The sequence below is a fragment of the Homarus americanus genome, unplaced genomic scaffold, assembly GCF_018991925.1.
Source record: "Homarus americanus isolate GMGI-L3 unplaced genomic scaffold, GMGI_Hamer_2.0 scaffold2539, whole genome shotgun sequence".
Taxonomy (NCBI): domain Eukaryota; kingdom Metazoa; phylum Arthropoda; class Malacostraca; order Decapoda; family Nephropidae; genus Homarus; species Homarus americanus.
Genome location: NW_024725489.1, coordinates 545487 through 567419, shown reverse-complemented (window position 1 = coordinate 567419; position 21933 = coordinate 545487). Strand labels below are relative to the sequence as shown.

The window sequence follows — 21933 nt, the reverse complement described above, 5'->3', positions numbered from 1 at the left end:
TGTGAATGAAACTAGTAGAAATAAATAAATGACCGTCTCTTGGTAGACAGAAAACAAGACAATACCAAGGGGCCGTTCTAAGTTCAAATACCGAGTGTCATGATTGTACTGGCTGTAATGTCTTAGGAACTGCACACAGTGTTGTTATGTTAAGTCTTTGAGGCAGAGAACAGTAGCCAAGAAAGCAACTTAAATACAACACTTACTGTTACTACTATATAGACTAGTTATGGGTTTGGTTTTTGGTGCAATGCTGGACTTAATATTAATATAGTACACATGTTATGTATGAAGTTTGAAATAAGAACAATGTTTAATAAGAAATAAACTTTAAAGCAAAATCATTTCATTTAAGCATACTGCATAACGTAAGTTATATATATATATATATATATATATATATATATATATATATATATATATATATATATATATATATATATATATATATATATATATATATATATATATATATATATATATATGTGCTGATAACCACAAAGAAAGAAGAAAACACGAAGTCCTCAAACGCTTTCGTGTAATTTCTTCTTTCCTTGTAGTTATCAGCATATACCTGGATCAAGCGCACCCACAGTGATTTACTTGCATATATATATATATATGTATATATATATAATTTTTACAAGAGTCTGGAAATAAAGATGCGTGTATGTAGTATCCTAATTAACACCTTTAACTCTGGGGGCATATAATGTATGTCCCAACATACAATCAAATGGGAGGTCACACCTGTCTGTTATTTCTTCCTTTGGCCGGGGAAAGTATGGTACAGCACAAACCAGCCACCAGTCTTAAACGTTAAACATTCTGAGATACAAACCAAAACATAAAACCTGACTGGACTCACTCGGGTGTGTACGTCATAGTGACTTGCTCATGGCCACTCAGGGTGAAACTTGAAGTCAAGTTTCAGATCTCATAACTCTAAAAACATAGACAAGAGTTTAAAACATAAACAGAAATATACAGTAGATATTAAATTAAAAGTTTATCAGGTCAATATATTGTATGATGTGGTACAGTGCTGTAATTCATGTGAAGTCTGATGAATAAACAAACTGCAATGACTGAGAACTGGACCTCATCCAACACACTTCACACTATAGACATAATGGGACCATTGATATATCCCCTCCCTGACTATGATGGCTATCAGAAATACACATTACGAGGATAATCCTACAATGTATCATTCAGATATACTGTACATTGTTCATCAAGTTGGCGATTAGATCAGCAGAACTGAAGCAAAACAAGGAATTTTAAGGAATGAAGAATCTATGATCAAAGTTGGTGAGAGGAGTAAAGACATGATTCTGAAGTGTGTTGTCACCTGGACACAAGTACCAGGTACAAGTATGGTGAGAGGAGAAGAACAAGATAACTAACATTCAAACTGTGGGATTATGAGAGTAAGATATATATTGTACATGTAGCTGTATACAAAAGTAATGTTAAGATGTATGTATATGAGTGTTGCTGCAGTGTAGTGAGAGCCTGTTTGGGTCAACAGCCCAAATTCTACTGGCTAGGTTAAGTTGGGGTCCATTTGACCTACAACCCCTACATGGTAGATAAAGAAACATAACTAGCATTACCACACACGTGAATCAGTTACATTTCATGAACACTACACCAATAACAGGCGTAAGTACTGCATTTACACAATAAGGTTGTTCCCTGCAGGTGATCTGGTGAGAAACAGAAATACTCTAGTGACAACAATCATAACTATAAATAATTATCACACAATATAATCATACAACACACTGCATCATGGTTACTTGCACATTAGTAAAGTAATCACAATTTAATTAAATGGTCAAGAATTTTCAGCAGTGTAACTCTAATAAAACGTAAAAAAATCTTACTTGTTTGTTTGGTATCAAAAGGGACACCAATTCTGCACTCTACACTAAATAAAAAAGAACTACGAAAAATTATTGTGAAAATAAATACTGTATCTGCCAGGCATATATACAGTAGAGTACCATGGGGCGAGGCAGGACCTGCACACAGGGACCACAGAGAAGCACAGTAGTTCATGGAACAATTTCATAGTCTGGGCATCCCTGCACTTGACAAAGAATTTGTTTCAAAACATTTCTTTGTGTAATTTGAAAAAAATATATACAGATACACTATCTATCACATAAATGTAAAGAATAAAAAAATTGAAAAAAAAAAAAAAAAGTTTTGAAATATTTCAACAGCAAAAAAATAAATCAAATTCATATTCCCCCAAAATCACTAATGTGTATTATATACAGTACTCTACTGTACTTATAAACAATAACAATCAATTACAGCACTCGTACTGTACCAAAAAATAAAAAATTCAATTACGTATAATTGTTACACAATCACTTGATCATATGCTGAGGTAAGACTTTTTTTGCCCAGTGCTCACACACATTCAATATATCCAGTACAAAATCATTCAACTTCCGGCAAACCTGCAAATCAAGAGCCATGTCCTACAACAAGCATACGTTACAACACACTTCTAATCCCTGCTTTACTGCACAGTTACACTGGCATACACACATGCATAAACAACATTGTGTATTACTGGAGCTTTTTAAACTGGTATATGCATGTACAGTATAGTGGCAATAATATGTTATAAATGGAGCTACTAAAGCATGTGAATGGGATAGGGATAATTCAACACGTTGTCAATACAGTACAGTCTGGGGTGAGGGTGAGAGAGAGCCTGTGTCATCTTTTGAACCCAGAAAGACTACAACCATGAGGACTAGTGGGGGATCTTTGGCCATATATTATACACTGAACAAACACATTTTAACATATCAGTCATAAACATATAGCTGTTCACCAAACAATGAAATTTTAACATCAGCGAGACCGATCAGATGCAGTGTTGACCAAAAAATGCAGTCGGATGGAGAGATAGGGAACAATACACATGTGAGGGAATCAGTATGAAAGGTGCCACACGATTATGATGACTGAATATTTAGGATGAGATTCTGCAACCACCACCAGGGTGTACATGACACTAGAACACATCATTCACATACTGACACACAAATGAATGTAATAATAAAAGGAAAAAGTAATGCAAGAATAATGATGCTAAATACGTGGTCAGAGAGAAATTTATTGGTAATGCAGAAGGATGTCTGTGTGTGTGTCCGTAAGTTACTAAAACTGACCTAACTGCCTGAGGCTCATTTCTCACATTCTACACAATTGTACCCAAGTTCCCCATCCAAATTATATTCATCTCCCCTCCCAATTATACTCCTCGGGTTAAAGACATCTGGGGCCATAGTACAGTATAACCTGCAGCCAAGTTCTATGGTTCTATATAAATTTGTCATCCTGACTAGAAAAAACTAACATTGGGTTTTTGTGATAGTAATGAAGAGTGGCATGTACTGCATGTATGTTACTGTAACTTTACTTCAATATAATTTAAAGCTTAAAAATAAGAACACAACATAGCTCAAATATGCTTATTATATTCAACAGCCAATTACTTTTAAAGAAAAGCCTTTTTAATTCAGATATATACTCCAACAATAAAGCTTTTAATGATATCATTGCTTACAAACAGGCTAGAGAAGATAAGCTGGTTGCAGAATAACAGCCATAAAGAAGGCAGCTACAGTTAGAAACAAACTATAACTCCTCATTTATGAAGAAAATGTGGTATGACTTATATAAGAAGGCATTTAGGTCTAGGAAGACTTGACTATGGTAAAAGCCAAGATCATGTCAGTAAAAAATAAAAGATTCTAGGCCCCATGTAATCATGTCTAACTATACTGCTTCTCTGGGAACCAAGTCATTTAACACTTTTTATCTTCATCTGTTACTTGGCTGAAGATGGCACTCCCTGGGTCACCTAGTGGGTCAATGTCCTGAAACACTTTATACCAATCCAACTTTTGAACTTCTTGTTTTAAGTTTTGGTTGGACATGGTACTTGCACTGGTTGGGGAACGCTTTGGTTGCACCAAAGAACTGGCTGGCGAGGTTTTGTTAGCTGGTGAAGGGAAGGACTGAGGTGAGAGTGGTGTTCCCGTGGCCTGCTGAACCATCTGAGCTTGCCATCCTTGCATTCCAAAGTCTAATAACTGGGATGGGAGGAACATGTTCTGTGGCTGTTGGTGTGACTGATTCTGTAACATAGAAAATGGATCATTGTCTAAATCTTCAAGACCCAAAGCACCAGTGGAAGAGTTCTGGGCTGCAGCATTGAGTGGTGTCCTACAAGCACCAACTTCACTGCCAAACACAGGGAGTGGCTGGTGGCTGGGGCTATCAAATAATTCTTTTAGCATTTGTTGTGTATCAGTTTCTATATCAGGCACTTCTGGGTTATTTGTCAGGAAGTCCATTATCTGGGAACTATTCTCATTGTTATCTGACTGTGAGACTGAACTTCCCTCTGTTTGGTTTAATGAGATCAATGTATCACTCTTATTGTCCTCAGTGCAGTCAAGTAGATTCATCAGACTGTCTGATTTCTTTTGATCAGAATTTTCCTTTTTGGTTTTCTTACTCGACTGTCTGTCCTGATTTCTTCTGTTTTTCTTCTCGGGATCATCGTGATACTCGGCGTTGAAGAATGTCTCCTCATCTTCATCCAGGTTCTCCTCGTCCTCTTCTTTAGCGTCGTCACTGAGTTTCCTGGGAGGTTCAGCAAGCTCCTTGATCACCTGAAAATCATAAGGTTGATATCCTCTGAAGTTATTAGCCACACTGATCAGGGTTTTGGATGTCTTGTCTGAGAATGTTATGAGGTTATTTTGGTAGACAATTAGAGCATGAGAGAACATGTTACACCTAGAGGCCGCGAGGAGATCAATCTTCTGCAAACTCTTCAGCTTGATGCGATCAAACTTGGCTTTCTTTTGCTTCACTGTTCCTTGGACTTCTCTAAACTTTTCTAATTGGTGATACTGATCTGGGTTAAAATCCTGGGAGATGTTCTTCATCCACATAAGTGCACCACGGTATTCAGTTCTTATCTTTTCCATCTCTGTGACAGTGCAGGAGGTGTCTTCCACTGCTCGGGTATGAAAAGTATCGACCTCTTGAAAGAGTCGAACCAAAGGATTTCTGAGTGCCACTCGCTGTTGGGCTGTATAACTCAAGCTTTTACCTACAGCGGTCATCATCTTTCCAGCTCGACTCCTATCCTGCTTCCCATACTCCTTCAGCAGACGACCCATAGCATTTTCTTCTTGGGCCATAACACATATCTTGTTCTGGTAGTCTGCAAGCAATACCTGTCAAGAACAAATATTTCTATTAAAGTCAATACAGTGTAGTATACAATGATATACACTGAGAAGTATTTAAACTACAAATGTTTTCAATAGATACATTATAGAATTACCATTTTCTACGTGTAAACCTGCACAGTGAAACCTTCATAAAACGGACTCCTCTCTCCATATAATCTGTTGGATGGAGGTTTCATATCTAATGGACCCTCAATATAACGGACTTTCATCTTACATGGTTCATTAAATAAAGGTTTCACTTATAATGCTTGTTAGGGAAATATCTCCAACTAAGGAATTTATCTGTTATTTAGTGATTTTTAGATTTGGCTGAAACGAGACTTGCTTTTGAGTGAGTTAAAATTAAATATTATATCTTTATTGGGAAAACCATTTATCAGTATCTGGGTTCAGTTCGTCTGTTATTGTACTAAGTAGATTCAGCATCACCTACTGTATACTGTATAACATGGGGATAATTATACCTTTACTACAGTGAAAATGGTGCAAACTTTATATATGGATGTACAGGCCAGGTACAGTATAACAAAAAATCCTCAACGTTTGGCCTAGTGCTGAGGCTGGTAAAGTCTAATCCTGGATTATATTTCATATGAGTGATGGGGAAGTCTTGGATCGCCTGAAGATTAGGCCACCCATTTAATTTCACCATAACATTAACCACCCTAATGCTAAACTACCCCTCCTCCCAGGTAGGATATTCAGATTCTCAAATACTGTACATGAACAAAATAATACAATACCTGCAGGTCTTTGGTACTATATTCTATAGCCTTGAAGAGATCTATCTTAGCATCAAGTTCAGCGTCAGAAGCGACCACGTGCTCATCTTCCTTCTTGCCAAACTTGCGGATGACGGCGCTCTTGGTAAACCAAAATTGTTTCTGGACCTTCCCCAGGGTAGAGCTGCTAGAGTTACGCTCCACCCAGCGGTCATAACTCTGACCCGAGTAGCTGTGGATCTGCTGTGTCATCTTGTACACTTGTGGGGTTGGCACACACTGATGCCCTCCTGACAATGGCTACTCTCAATCTTCTCCAATTCTGGATGAATATTTGAATGATCACATCTTCCTTGAAATCTGTAAAAAAAATAATAAGAAAATAATAAACATTCATCGATTTTTATTTCAGCCTAAACCACAAAGAAAACCTACAATCATGAACCTGTGATCTACAGTAAGACAGGCCTACCGCACACAGCATCTTTATTATGCATCGGAATAAAATCATTTTTCATGAGACTTTTGGCTATTCTTAATTATTGTTCAATCTGAAACCTTCCTGTTAGGTCAGCCTTGGGGTTTCTCAAGAGGTCATCATCCTCGTCCTATTCCTGTTAACAAATCTCAAATGTTAACTACCAATACAATATACTTCCTGACAACACATGATTCTAAATAAACTACAAATGGGATAATAATGAAATAATACCTTTTTGGGTTTTAATATAACACCATTCCCATGATTTGTCAGGTAAGTTATTAAATATTTGGGAATTAATTACTCCAGGTTGTCATTGATAACAGATTGAAACTAATTTTATGGCCCCTAGACCCAGCAGCCCGACCACTACACTCCCTAATGATGGTATTTAACTACACACTGCAATTAAACAAGAGACTTACAGTGTTGACCAGGAGTATATGATTATTTTTATTATCTCAAAATGTTCACGAGTGTGTATGTGTACGTCCCTGCCTTGTATATGTAACCTAAAGAAATACAATATCTTCCTTGAACATCTATGTATTGTGATCCAAGTGTATATATTAAGCCCATTATACTATTAGATTATATAAATTATACATTCTATTACAGAGTTAACATTATGGTATTGTTTAACTGATATCGATAATTTTAAATGAATTTCAAGGTATTTTAGACTCATCTGAGGCGAAAAATTGACAAAAACTGATAAGAGATGACTGTATACCGATAAGGGGAGGGGAGTGTGGATCATGGTCGGGCCGGAGTCTGGCGTTTATACTTCTCCACGGCAGCTGACCAGGCAAAACCAGTCGAGTCTATCTCTGCAGATAATAGCGATTCAAATATTCTCTGAGGCTAATTTATACGTTAATTAAGGATAAAAATATCTTATTTATTTTATTTATAAACATTTAATTATGCTTATATTTTAAAATGAAATAAAATTAATTATTGTGAAGATTATTTATGAAAAGTTTAAATATATAATCGCGGATGGTATTGTGAGTTATCGACGACTCTCGCCTCAACCATTGGTAAACATCACCCCAGGAAAACCTTCAGAGTTTAGTAGACAGACAGGTAAGATTATCCTCCACCATACCTACAGTACTTATTATCATTACTCCACAGGTGATGATAGATGGAGCCGACGCTGTAGTGGTGTAGAGAATTGTTCTATGAGTGTTATAGTCGGTGTTTGTGATTAATGACAAATTTGGGGGCTGATGGTCCCTGACTGATCATAAGTTTATTTGTTTTATTGAAGGTTGTGTTGTTTCTTTATGGTCGTGGGTGTTGGTACATGTTCATATCCTTAGTGTTGAGGAGTTATAAATGTGGTAGAGGAGAATGTATTGTTGGAGAGGAAGTTAGTAATCAAAACGTAAGTGTAGATGGGTGGCAACATTATTTTACATTACCGGTGCTTAAATATTTTCGTCGAGGGTCATTACTTAAGTCTGTTATGTCTGTGTGATTGAACAAGGCAGTGATGGTTAAAACTTTGAGTAATCTTGTATATAATAGGAATAAAATCACGAGCACTGTTGTTGACATTTTGGGAGAGTTGGGAACTTTCCAAATTACCAGATACTGCTAGATTATATAATATATCATTCATAAAATCAACTAAATTAACCTTACTAACCTATATCATATGATAATGATTAGGTGAAGCTCAAGTTCAAGTTGTTGGTATTAAATATGTTCAGTATGTACCGCCCAACACAACACCTGTAAACCATATGGGGTGGGGGAGACAGTCAACACTAAACTGCTTGTATATAAACAGATAATTTGTTCATATGTGCTCTACCTGTGTTTCTTATTATTTAAATACAGTATTTTACAGGAGAGGCGTGTGATATGCTGTAGCAGGTACTTCAAGTCGCACAGGAATCATCTTCAGCAAGATGTCTATATCAGCCATATACATCCTTGATGTTAAGGGCAAGGTAAGGCTGTGTCAAGGTTAAGGTTATTAGATAATTGAAAAATGGAAGCGGGAATAAAATTGCAAGGTCGTATGTGTGTGTGTGTAATAATTGTGTTTTGTGGGATACCAAACAGGCCAGATGCAGTGCTCATTATCTAACGCAAGTTTTAGTGATAAACACCTCGGTAACTAACTGAGGCTCTGGGTTCTACCTTGAGCTTATTGATGAAAATATTGAAACATTGTTGGCATTCATCCTTTCGCACGGGTGTACACATAGAAACGTGCAAATGAGTGCAATGCTGGTCACACTGTCTCCTTATTTACCCCATAAAAGAGTCATATAGTATTTTTATTACCCCATAAGACCATCAGGCCTGTGAGACTCCCCTTCACTGTCCATTATTCTTATTAACTTTTACTTTTGATCTTTTAGTTTATTCTATTATTTATAAACTGATCACATACCAAATATATCCCAAGTTCTCAGCAGTGTCTCCATGATCACTTTTGCTCCAGAACCTTGTGTTACTGCACTCTCAAGATGAAAATTCACTTTATAGTGTGACTTATTAAAGTTATTTTATTTTTCCTTGTTTTGTTATCTTATTAAGAGGAAACTTTAACAGCTGCTATATTTATTGATGATCATCTTTAAGGTGTTGATATCCCGGAACTACAGAGGGGATGTCGACATGGGAGTCATCGAGAAGTTTATGCCAATGGTGCTGGAGAGGGAAGATGATGGCAACATGGCTCCCATCATACAGGTACAGTAACATGTCTGGCTAATACCTTTATCCTTGTCCTGCCTCTTACAACTCAAGCATTCAGAATTTGTCCAAAATGTACTAAATATCATCCTCCTTGATACCAAATCTACTGTTCACATCAAAATACTGAACAAGTTGTTAATAATACCATACTCATTGACCAGTTACAGTAAGACAAGCAGGGCAAAATGGAGCCCTTTATCAGAAATAGCTTTATAGCTGTACAGTATAATATGTTCAGATTAGGATGCTGACATCAGTTTTACAGTGCAGAAGGTTATGTATGTGTTAAGGCTGTTCTGTAATAAGAGTGAGAAAGATAAGATGAGGACTGACCTGTAATTATAATTTTATTCTGCTGTAATGTTTCAGACCCAGGAGGCAACCTTTTGCTTTGTTAAAGTAAGCAACCTGTATGTTGTCTCGGCCACTCGGATAAATGCAAATGTGACGTTGGTGTTCGCTTTCTTACACAAACTTGTAACAGTTGCCCAAGAATACTTCAAGGTGGGTGTTAACCTTTATGTCTTTTCAGAAGTAAAATCATGTTTCAAGTTTGTCTTATTATGAAGGAGAATTTTGCATTTGAAATTGACTTTGAGATTTGTGTCTTTTTGAATTTGTCCTGGAAACTGTTTTCTTCTTCACTGTGGTAAATATTGTTTGAAGCATATACGTGTTCACTGTGTTACAATTAGCATCATTAATTGTCTTCCTATAAGTGTGCTTTGTGTTCTATCTCTTGTTTTTGAGGTTAAGTTTTAAAATGAGTCAGAAAATTGTTGGAAACCTTTTATTAATACATATTTTTATAAACAGGAGCTGGAGGAGGAGAGCATCAGGGACAACTTTGTTATTATATATGAGTTGCTGGATGAGCTGTTGGATTTTGGTTACCCACAAACCACCGATGGAAAGATCCTTCAGGAGTGAGTAGCCAATCAGAAGTTGTGAAGCATAGAGTTCATGTGTGTGTGTGTGTGTGTGTGTGTGTGTCTGTCTGTGTGTGTGTGTGTGTGTGTGCACGCATGCATAATTGAACAGTCCCAAATATTTTTCCCCAGATACATCACTCAAGAGGGCCACAAACTAGAAATTGCTCCTCGACCCCCCATCGCTGTGACCAATGCTGTGTCGTGGCGCTCAGAGGGCATCAAGTACCGCAAGAATGAAGTCTTTCTGGACGTTATTGAGGGTGTTAACCTTTTAGTAAGAAATTTGTGTGTCTGGTTTCAGAGAACGTTCTTGCTAGATAAATTTATGATGTTTTAGGATTTTACTGCAAACACACCCCAAAAGTATCTTTGTAGAGGGGTTTGATGAATTTCAAAATGAACACTGTGAGTCCTGTTGTCTCGGTAGGGTTGTCAAAATCCTTCATCCATTCTGTTATATTGTCTAACACATTGTAGAGATACATTTTTGAACGTGTGTACCTATACTGCATATGATGAGGTACTGATTCATCCATTCTTTCCCACAGGCAAATTCAAATGGTAATGTTCTTCGTAGTGAAATTGTAGGGAGTATCAAGATGCGTGTGTATCTCTCGGGGATGCCAGAGCTGAGGTTAGGGTTGAACGATAAAGTGTTGTTTGAGTCGACTGGCCGAGGCAAGAGCAAGAGCGTAGAATTGGAGGATGTCAAGTTCCACCAGTGTGTCAGACTCTCAAGGTAATTGTTTAAGTTTACTTTATGGAACAATACAGTAATAATGTAATTCAAATATTGTAGTCAACCTTAAAAACCTATGAAGTGTTTGATGTGTTAGATGATGGGGACTTGAGTAACTGTTTGCTGATTTTTTATTGTAGGTTTGAGAATGACCGAACCATCTCCTTTATTCCCCCCGATGGCGAGTTTGAGCTCATGTCCTACCGTCTCAACACACACGTGAGTACAGGACAGTGACGCCTTGTTCTTTATGCATGGTATGTCTCTTATGTCACTTCAGGACCCTCAGGAAAAAGTCACTGGGATGTATATTGGATCACCAGAAGATTAGGCACCCTAGTTTATTTCACTTGATGGTTAAATATGCTTGTCTAACTTAACCTAATCTAACATAACCCAGCTCAAGCTAATCTAATTGAGTCTAATCTGATCCCCCAGGGTATCATTTAGGTGTTTTATCATCAGGTTAAATATACTGGGAGCTAGTCTTCATGTGGTCCTTTTTATTATTTTTATTCCCGGGTGTTTTGCCTCAGTATAAAGGCTGAATGATTATACTTCATTGCCAGAGAAAATTTCATACACAATATCATACCTTTGTTGTATTTCTAGGTGAAACCACTAATCTGGATTGAGTCTGTGATAGAGCGCCACGCCCACAGCAGAGTGGAGTATATGGTCAAAGCCAAGTCCCAGTTCAAGAGACGGTCAACAGCCAACAACGTAGAGATCATTATTCCGGTGCCCAATGACGCAGACTCTCCCAAATTCAAGACATCTATCGGGTCTGTCAAGTACACCCCCGAGAAGAACTGTGTGGTGTGGACAATTAAGTCTTTCCCCGTGAGTATTTTAAGAGGCTCGGCTTTTCTAGTATATGACCTTAAACATAAAGAGAAACTGTAGTGACTCAGCTGGATATAATGAAGACTTGTGGTCACAGGTTAAATAAGTTTGGGTTGATAATTTTTATATCACATGGTTATAGATTTTGTTCCAGGAATAAACAGAGCCATCCTGTGTGTCTGTTGAAAATCCTTTTATGTTACAGTGGTCCCTCGGTTAACGAGCACAATTCGTTCCAGAAGGTTGCTCGTTAACCGAAATTTTTTTAACCAAAACCATTGTTTCAATGGGTTTTTGGGTAATTGGTTCCAGCTCACCGAAAATTACATACAAACTAAAAATAAATGCAGTAAAGTACACTTACTTTGAGGTGTGCATGTAGAAGGCTCCTGGTTGATGATGATGATGATGGGAATTAGAATGGGGGTGGAGAAGGGACAAGAGAAGGCATTGGGGTGGAAGAGAAGTCACCCCATGCCGCCATTTCACCCTTAAAATTTTAGTTCACTTGGTGTAATTCAAGGTTATTTTCTTTAAATCAACACTGCACTGCATTATATATTGTCAATATGTAAAATATATTTCAAAATGACCAATAATTTGACTGGAAACACAGAAAAAAGTGTTTATGTTGAAGAGTCTCAAACAAGATGTTCCTTCCTCTGAACTGGTGAACAAACTGACGCCAAGCTTGGTGTGTTGAGTGGCTGTTTGGCGCACAAAAAACTAGCTTCCTGTACTTCAATTATGTTCAATAATTGTTAAAATGACTAAAAAAATTAATATAAAACTTTTAAAATTATTGAATAGTACAACCTTCTTGATATTTACTAAAATGGTAAAGAATTTAAGCCCTAAAACCGATTACTGTATTGGCGGACTAATACTACAGCTGGTGGGCAGCCAAATGCAGGCGAAAACATGTTGGGAAAAATTCATAAGGAATTCGTTAACCGAAGTGAAGAATCTTATGGAAGCAAATTCGTTAACCGAGGGATCACTGTACACACAACTTCAGTACTAAAGAATTATGCATTTTGCTTTAGATATCACACAAATGTAGCAGCCCCCCCCCCCCATCTGTATATTTTTAACGAATCCTAATTGACTTTATGATTCATTGTTTGTTTGCACTTGTGATTGTGTGTGGGTAGGGTGGCAAGGAGTACCTGATGCGGGCTCACTTTGGGTTACCCAGCGTAGAAGGAGAGGACGTGGAGGGTAAGCCACCCATACAGGTCCGCTTTGAAATACCATATTTCACTACTTCAGGAATCCAGGTAAGCCTAATGTTTTTTCTTTTAATGTGAATAAAGGATAATAGGTTGTTCATGTCATTTGTGGTGGGCTCTGATGTCTCTTGTGATGAATCTCTATCAAAGAGGAACTTAGTGAATGACTGTTATCATTTACAGTAAAATATAATTGAGTAATGATAGAATTCATGGCTAAAGAGAAAATAGCAATTGAATGTAAAGATTTAGAGCTTACAAGAGTTTTGATATTTTAGTAGTCTTGTATGTTCAAGAAGGATATTGTGGATGGTATTGAGTTTTATATAAGAGTCTTGTTTATGGTTGTGAGAGTGCAGTGGATAGCTTAATAATAATAATAATGATAATTTTTTAAGAGGTGTATATAAGAGTTAGGAGAGCGTGGGATAAGGAAATAGGATAGAGGTATAAAGTACTGTGTAGTAAAAGTACTGTGTTGTAATAGGGGTTGAAATGGAAGACAAGAGCATTGAGGTGACATGAGTTAATGTATAAACAGTAAGATGAAGGACATGCACAGAGGAAGACTTACAGGGACATGGAACGAGAATAATGGAGTTTTTACCAGTATGTGAGTGTTTCTGTGGATGGATGTGGAAACGTTAATTGATGTGGTATTTAAAGGAGGTTGTATGTAAGCTGCCTTTCTGACTAATGTTAAAGACCACAATTAGGATATAAATGGATTTAAGAGCTATCAGCTTTCCAATATTTATAACACATCTTTGAATGCTTTGTGTGACTTGTATAAATGAAACCTTTAGTACTGAATTTATCTATATGTGAGTAAGGCTTTTTCTCTTGTAGGTGAGATATCTGAAGATTATTGAAAAGTCTGGGTATCAAGCACTTCCCTGGGTACGATACATCACCCAGAACGGTGACTACCAGTTGAGGACGCACTAAGCTTCTACAACAGATTATTGACAACTTTTGCCAGCTGACAAAATTAACAACATCCAGACAACCAGGATAAGAAGTCACTGCTGCATGACCCTCACTGTCTCACCTTCCCTGTCATACTGAAGCCTCATATTGTGTCCACCACTTCCTGGACTATCTTAAAGAAGTCACAGTTTTAAATCCAAAAGAATCGGCATCTTGATTTCTTTCGTGTGATAATGAAAAATAATCTCGACTCATCTGATACTTTGTCAACATGTTGCTCGTAGCTCGTGATGACTTGAACTGTAACACTTTAGTAACTTCATACGTCCATTCTCTCATCTCCTCCTCCTCCATGAAACATCATTAATCGTGGTATTTTACTTTGCCTATAATTTTCTTCATCTGACGGACTAATCTTTCCACGGCACTTATACTTTCAAGAGACACCAGACATTTGAGGTATTGTACCATTAGATTTTATCATGATTGAATTTTTATTTGTCCTAGGTTGATAAAGGAAGCTTCCTGGGGCTGCAAGTTGTTCAGGTCATGTACTGTACTGGGTCAACTCAGCTGTGGGTTTATGACTCAATATTGGCTCATTTTATAGTGATAATTAAAATGACTACTTTTTATAAGAAACTTGAATACAGATTATATATTTATCAAACTATATTTTTCCTGTCTCTTGGCATGTGTACTGTTGGGTAAGTTTTTGCAGTTGAGTTGACCTTTTGAATTACCGGCCGGTTATTATGCCATTTGAGAAAAACTTGGTGAAATATTTGATATGCGGGTCATTGTTCTCACCTGATATTAGCAAGTTGTTAATGAGTATCTTAATTTCTATACAAAGAAACGTGCAGTGTTAGCATTTCTTAGCATAGACAGAAACTGTGTTACATTCCAGTTAGTGTAATGGATCATTTCTTATTTGAGATGTTAAAGAAAATTCATAAGATACATTTTATGATTAATTACATCTTGATGATGTGTTTGTTCATGTGCTGGACAGTAAGGTGTTTTATATTATTTTCCTCTGTATTACCTTGAACTTTGAGGAAATATTTACTATGTTCAAGAAATGTTTCAGGTTTACATAATGAATAGCATGGACAGCTTCCCTTCAAATGAAAATGAAAAATTCACCAACTTCACCCAAAGGTTAATATACATAATTTTTCACTGTATATTGTCTTTGGTTATTATATTTATATATTTATATATATATATATATATATATATATACTGTATATATATATATATATATATATATATATATATATATATATATATATATATATATATATATATATATATATATATGCCTTTATTTATATATTTATGAGCTCTTGATATGAGACCTGAGTAGAAATTGGAGAGCATAGCCACAGGGTCGATCAGTTGTACCACCAATATGATCTCTATTGTGGGTTTTGTTATGGAACATATAGGTGGCACCATTAGAGCTCCCGTTAATCCCCTGTTCATGCTTCTGACAATTTTCCATCCGAGATGAATTTCATTTTCATTTTTTTAAAGGACATTGAAATGCTGTCCACGTGTATTAGCAACGAATTTATGTATGATTCACGTAGGTATTTTAACATTTTGTGTAGTAATTGTTGTATATATGATAATGAATTCTTTGTTTTAATGACTGGGGGATGTTTAGGATTGGATTTCATTTCTTGTAGAGCTTTTTGCTAGTTGTGATGAAGGTTAGTGCAGGATGCTTGTGTATTATGTATGTAAATTTTTGCCAACGATATATTTTGCCTCTAGGAGTTGCCGCCTCATTACGTCTTTGCTATTTATCTACATTAGAGTTTTTGTTAAATTATTCTTCACTTGGTTTTGTGCCGAGAGACATCTGCTAATATTGCTTACTTGAATTGGTTTTGCAAAATTGTTCATTGTTAATATTTGACCATCAATAAATCAAGACTTTGATGTTTGTGTTTTTTTAGGTGTTTAATAATATCCTGTGATCCTTGTCTGGGGTGGAGATAACTCAGGGTGTTGTCAGGAAAACTACAGGGTGTTAGAAAAGTCTCTGTATACCTGTAATAATTAATATAGTTGTTCCGTTTGTTACCTACATTGTTATATATCTTGTTCTACTTAAAGTAAATATTGGGAATGGTTTCAACTTGCAACATTTACTGTGACCATTGGCAATATTTACTATATGTACAGTAAGGTATAAATCAATAGAGCAGTATTTTTATTTATTGCAGGTGCACATACTTTTTGATCACCCAGTACCTGTATAAGTACTGTAATCTGCATCTTATATAATCAACAAGATCAGGTTAAGCCATGTTGTCTTGGTATAAACATTATTATTTTATATTCTGAAGATTAAAAATATGGGGAGAAATATGATAAATTTTTATTTATAATTGGGAAGTACAGTACTAGAGTCTACCCTATCTGTCAGCTTATGCACTTCACATACACATACTAACGTCTGTTCATACATAAAAAAAGTACATAGAAGTAGGGCCTGAATAGACAAACACACACACTGATAAACACCCACAAAGTGTTAAACCATCTTTTCTAAAGATAAAGCATCGTTATCAGTGCTCTTGGAACAATCTGCCGGAGAGCGTTGTGACGGCACCAAGTGTGAGCTCAATCAAGACCAGACTTGACCAACAATGGTGCAGGCTCCAATATATTCAGGAGCCAGTGCATGCCCAGTATCTGCCAACAGTGTGTATCAGAGACGTGACAGACAGCCCAAGCGGCTAACGAGCCGATCAGTGGCGAAGAGGATAAAGTAAAGTAAACCATTACTCTCAGAGGTAAACCATTGCTCTCAGTCACGGCGTTAAACAATATTATTCTCAAGAGGTTATATCATCGCCCTCAATGGGATTAAATTTAAGATGGAGATACAGTATGAAGACTTCAGGGGCGTCATCCCCCTCTGAAGAGTTTCCACACAATCTTTAAATGTCAACTTTGATGCCGGACTGATAAACATGTGAAGAAATAAAACGTTTCAGATTATTCCAAGAGATTAGATGAGTCACACGGCATTGTGACTGTGACGTATGGTATAGTTAATATCCTTCACTGTACAGTAATTAAACTTCCAGTTATATAAAATCTTGGATTGTAATTTATAATCATATAGACATTAAATTAAAATTGGAGGGAAAAGATTGGCGCGGTGGCGGACTGTGAGCCAACACAGTGAACTATCTCAGTCTTACTGTGACTGTGAGTGAGGGAGGTTGTGTGCCGCTCCCGTGGTGGCGTGTCCGCTATCCCGTGTTTATAAGTGATTGGGAAATACCCAAGTGTCATGAGAGGCCACGTAAAGTGATGAAAAATGGCGGTGTCGGAGGAGTTTGTAAACCAACTCCGACAAGTGTTTGAGGTGTGTGACGTAGAGAATCGAGGAACTATAAGTATCGCTCATCTACTGCAGCTGGCCGGGGAGCACTTCGGCTCCTCCCAGAATGTAAGTAATAGCTTCCTTCCATCTACTTAGCATCAGTATTATAAGTGATGACGGATGTTTATTTAAGTATTATTAGGCCAGACATTCCAGCCACGCGTGGCCCCGTGTGCCGCCATGGTCGGTGTTGAGTTACCAGGTAAGTAATAATTATCGACGAAATGTATTCTAACAGGTAGACGACAGTGAGCATACCTGCACTATCCTCCCAACTGATGATTTATGTAAAGGTGGAGCGTAATGGTTGTTCCTCCACCAATTGGGTTAGGTTAGGTTTTCGTTTGGTTTATAGGTCATGTAGCACTTGATTAGGTCACTATGTGGATATTAAGGTTGGATTTAGTTAACACGTGGTTTAAGTTTGGTTACTATATTTGGATTAGGTAATTTGGGTTAACTGGTTGAGGTATTTGATATGGGTAATGGGGTGATTTGGGTTTAGGTCAGGATAGGCTTTTCGGTTGTTTGACTACAGTTACCGCCGGATAGTTTATATTGAAGTAAAAATACATAAATATATTGTAAAATGACTATAATACTTTGATGGATGGGTCAGATATCACCAGATCAAACTACTGTACAGGTATTTTCTTATGTCAAAACCACGCATAGAAAATTACCCCGGTGTAATATGAACGATCTAACAGCCCACTTAAGTTGCGTTCATGAGGTACAAATTGTTATACACTTAAAACAACTTCTCTTCGTTACTGTATTTAAGTTCTGACGGAAGTACTAGACTAGACGTTGTGTGATTGATTTAACCTTGCATAAAAACAAGATTGTGGCTTCCTAGTCGGCAACTCAATAAGGAATTCGTGTAAAATTATAACGTAAAAAAACATATAGATAGATACTGTAGCTATTTAGGTAAATATTTATCAGTCTAAGTCTAAGCTAACAAAGCCTAACCTAACAAAACACGCTAAAACTTTCTTACCCTGAGCTGAATAATGTTAGAACAGTAAATATTTATTACTTTGACATTCCTACTTCTTTGTGTGTCCATCACGGAGCCTTTGTCGATATGGTCTTGCAAGTGACGTGTTCAATATCACTCAAATCTTTCTTCTCGCAACAACAACACAATGTATACGTGACTATCCAGCATTATTTCTCACGGTTATAAAAAAAAGAGCTAAATATTGTAGCAGTTCCTCACTAAGTAGCTTGAAGTAATTTGTAGAAGAATTCCCTGACCTAACTTAGTAATGGGAGATGTTACAGTCATGCTCTGAAACTTCTCGCGGTACTGAAGGTTTATTTATATGGCTAAGCTATATTAATAGGCTTCTATCCGCTTAGGCCTACTTGCTGGTGCAATGTGGATAATTTTAACCTCAGAGATGTGGAATGACTGATTGGATGTATAAATATTTCTCCGTGTGAATGAATTCAGTGGAATGTTGAATGTATGGTAGTCGTGGCAAAGATAGATAGATATATGAAATGGTATACAAACAATGTACCTAAACAGTGCAGCTACACAAACAATCTACCGAGACAGTGCAGCTACACAAACAATGTACCTAAACAGTGCAGCTACACAAACAATCTACCGAGACAGTGCAGCTACACAAACAATCTACCTAGACAGTGCAGCTACACAAACAATGTATCTAGATTCTAGACAGTACAGTTAGTCTATTCAACCATCGATGGCCAACAAACTTGAACACAGTCATCATATATTTATTTCCAGTGGGACCCTTTCTCTTTTGCCGAGACTGGGGGACTAATCAGTAATAATGGATAACTTTCTGACAACCTAATCTGCGCTGAGTCCGTGTGTATATGCGCCTCTGGTACTCAGGATAGCCTAGCTCATCATTGACTGGGGCTGCAGTTCAGGTGAAAAATATTTACCGGGAATTTCCATTGCATCATGTTTAGTAATTGATTGAAAGAAACACACTAGCATTAAAATGTTTGTTGGACTAATAGGCATTGTATTGGTGCAGTTATTGGAATACGTACTGGGAACTCTCTCTCTCTCTCTCTCTCTCTCTCTCTCTCTCTCTCTCTCTCTCTCTTGGTGGGACATGTATTTCTCACCCTCTTTGTATTGCGAACACTTAAATCACTGCCGGAGGGAAGTGGCGAGTTTACCGGAGCACTTTCTTTAATATCTCGGCACTTTCTTGAACAATAACTACTACTTTCTTTAGCTATAGTCAGAATTGTTCTTTGAATCGACACTGTCTGGGATATTGACGCGTACTGTCGCTATTCTGACACTTTCCTGGAGAGACTACTTTCTGGACTGATGATCTACTGACGCTTGAACCTTGGCACTTTCTTTGTAAACACCCTTCAGTCCCCCGTGCATTGATTTACAGCTTGAAAAAGTGCAATATAATGCTATACTTCATATGATTCCTAGTCGTGCGTGATGGTCGTTTTCCTTCCTTCATCGTCATTGGGATTTGAACCTTAGCGCTTCTCTGGTTATCGATTTCCTGTTCTTGTTGATCTCTGGCGGTGAAATACTTGGTAAACATTTTAGTCAGCAGGATAAAACTCGTGTAATGGAAGTAGTTGACTATTTTTAGGTCATTTTGTTATTGGTAGTAGTAGTAATTGAATATATTATCTGCTAATGTAATCAAAGGGTTTATTATTCTTATATTATTGTTGTTGCCATATTGGAATTCAACCTCTTAATGCTTGGCGGTCTGCCCACCTATAGCCTCAAGATATATACTCTGTTTTACCAGTGTTTGGTATATTTACTTCTCTTAAATTCATTGTTCCTAAGTGTACCTGGAGACGTATTAGTCTTCCTTCACTTCCCCAGCTGTATTCTTGGGTACCTCTTTACAGCTGGGTGGACTGGGGGGTAATTAGGGCGCGAACTAGCGACCCTTAAGACAGGATGTAAGCACTGTATCCACTCAACCACCGCATGGCAGGATGAATATGATGACCACCACAAACTGCTGGCCGCCTCAGACCAACTCACAACCTTTATTGGTCAAATTGGTCTCAAGGATAAAGACGCACCAGCTTACACGGATCACCTGATGATTAGCCCTCAGCTTATTTCACCTTAAGCTTAACCACCGGTATTGCTCCCCCTCCCCCTTCCTACCTCACATTTCTCTGGCCTCTCACTCCAGAGAAGTACTATTTTGTACTCTCTCTCTCTCTCTCTCTCTCGGGCGCCACACGGAAGCAGTTTTATTATCCTCACACCACAACTCACGTCCCCAGATCGAACCCTGGTATTTGTGGTCGTTCGCGTGTCTGCTGCCTTAAAATACTGTAGATAAGGTAAGTTTATTGAGTTCGGTTTATGCTACAAGAACACCGTGGCAATCATAACTACGAGGCGGCGTTTAGTTACATTTTGGCTGGATCGATTTTTTATTTATTTTTGTTATTGTATCATTGGAACTGTCTGTGTATATGTTGAACTAATGTGAACTTGTATGGAGATTTGACTGAGTGTATGTCTATTTGTGTATTTGATTCCCCAAAGGAGTCATAATATATGCAGGTAGTGTGTATAGAAACAATGTGTGTCAGTGAGCAGGTGTTGTGAGTAACCTGTATAGTGGTGATTAGTCTGTACAGGTGGGTTATGTGTGTCATTGTGTGTAGTGTGTGTGTGTGAGGGTGTAGTGTGTGTGTGTGTGAGGGTGTAGTGTGTGTGTGTGTGAGGGTGTAGTGTGTGTGTGTGAGGGTGTAGTGTGTGTGTGGGGCAGTGCATAACACCCTCCCATCCTGGCCTCTTTATACATATATCTGTAGCAGGTGTTACAAATGTGTGTGTGGCCCCAGGTGTGTACAGGTAGTTCGCGTACACCTGTCGCGACAAGTACCTGTATCTACCCCACTTAGAGCTCAGGGTCTTCTCTCTCCTTCTGCGTGTAGCCTCTGTGTTCAAACCTTCGTCAGTATGGCAGTAATAGGTACTCGATCAAGATGTGGTTAGTGTTGATATGGCAAGTTGAGGAGAAAGGTGTGTTTGTAATAATTGACTCAGTTATTATGGAAAAAGCCTTACTGTACAAAAGAACGGGATGACGTGTATGTATTTTTGTAATTATTTGATGAGTTTTTGCATATTGGATTGTGTGGATGTTTCAATACAGTACTCCAGCTGGGAGGTATGATTATGGGGGTTACTACACACACACACACACTATCTGTCTCTTTACACACATACATAACACATTCTCTCTCTCTACACATACAAACACACAGTCTCTCTCTCTCTCTCTCTCTCTGTGAATGAACCAGACTTACATTAGAGTGAAGTGTGTAGGTGAGTTAGTGAATGAGTTGAGGTGTTGTGTTATATTGACTGTGACTTGATAGTGGGTGGAGGAGGAAGGGTGGGGGTGGAGGAGGAAGGGTGAAGGAAGGAAGAACTGAGGGAGGGAAGGAGGAACCCAGTAAAGGATCAAGAGAGTGAGTGAAGGAAGGGAATAAGTGAGGGAAAGAGGAACTGATTGAGGGTAGAAGGAGGGGCTGAGGGAATGTAGGAAGAAGTGGGGGGGGGGAGGTAAGACACAGGGGAGCTTTTGTGTTCCTAACCACCACTAGT

General features: G+C 37.7%; 3 protein-coding genes across 10 annotated transcripts in view; 2 read left to right on the top strand and 1 right to left on the bottom strand.

The window, feature by feature from the left end:
• Positions 1-529: 529 nt before the first annotated feature.
• LOC121864904 (islet cell autoantigen 1-like) lies at positions 530-6990 on the bottom strand. Its single transcript, XM_042364081.1, has 3 exons — positions 6932-6990; positions 6047-6385; positions 530-5285 (listed from the first exon to the last, which is right to left on the bottom strand). Exons 2-3 carry the CDS (start codon positions 6275-6277, stop codon positions 3840-3842), a joined length of 1677 nt encoding a protein of 558 aa, XP_042220015.1. The 5' UTR covers positions 6278-6385; positions 6932-6990; the 3' UTR covers positions 530-3839.
• Positions 6991-7525: 535 nt separating this feature from the next.
• Positions 7526-15859, top strand: LOC121864903 (AP-1 complex subunit mu-1-like). 2 transcript variants are annotated; one of them, XM_042364078.1, is made up of 11 exons: positions 7526-7595; positions 8368-8470; positions 9111-9221; positions 9597-9731; positions 10044-10153; positions 10289-10433; positions 10708-10898; positions 11039-11117; positions 11511-11741; positions 12899-13024; positions 13826-15859. In XM_042364078.1, exons 2-11 carry the CDS (start codon positions 8429-8431, stop codon positions 13922-13924), a joined length of 1269 nt encoding a protein of 422 aa, XP_042220012.1. In that variant the 5' UTR covers positions 7526-7595; positions 8368-8428; the 3' UTR covers positions 13925-15859. The 2 variants fall into 2 exon arrangements, with proteins under 2 accessions (XP_042220012.1, XP_042220014.1); XM_042364080.1 differs by having other exon boundaries at positions 8358-8470.
• A 1265-nt stretch (positions 15860-17124) lies between these two features.
• Positions 17125-21933, top strand: part of LOC121864901 (rab11 family-interacting protein 4-like) — a 135901-nt gene continuing 131092 nt past the window's right edge. For 5 of the 7 annotated variants that reach the window (XM_042364072.1, XM_042364075.1, XM_042364074.1 and 2 more), the window contains exon 1: positions 17125-17384. In XM_042364072.1, the coding sequence (XP_042220006.1) occupies positions 17253-17384 (132 nt within the window). In that variant the 5' untranslated portion in view covers positions 17125-17252. The remainder of the gene's footprint in view (positions 17385-21933) is intronic. The other 2 variants (XM_042364077.1, XM_042364076.1) reach the window with 1 other exon arrangement.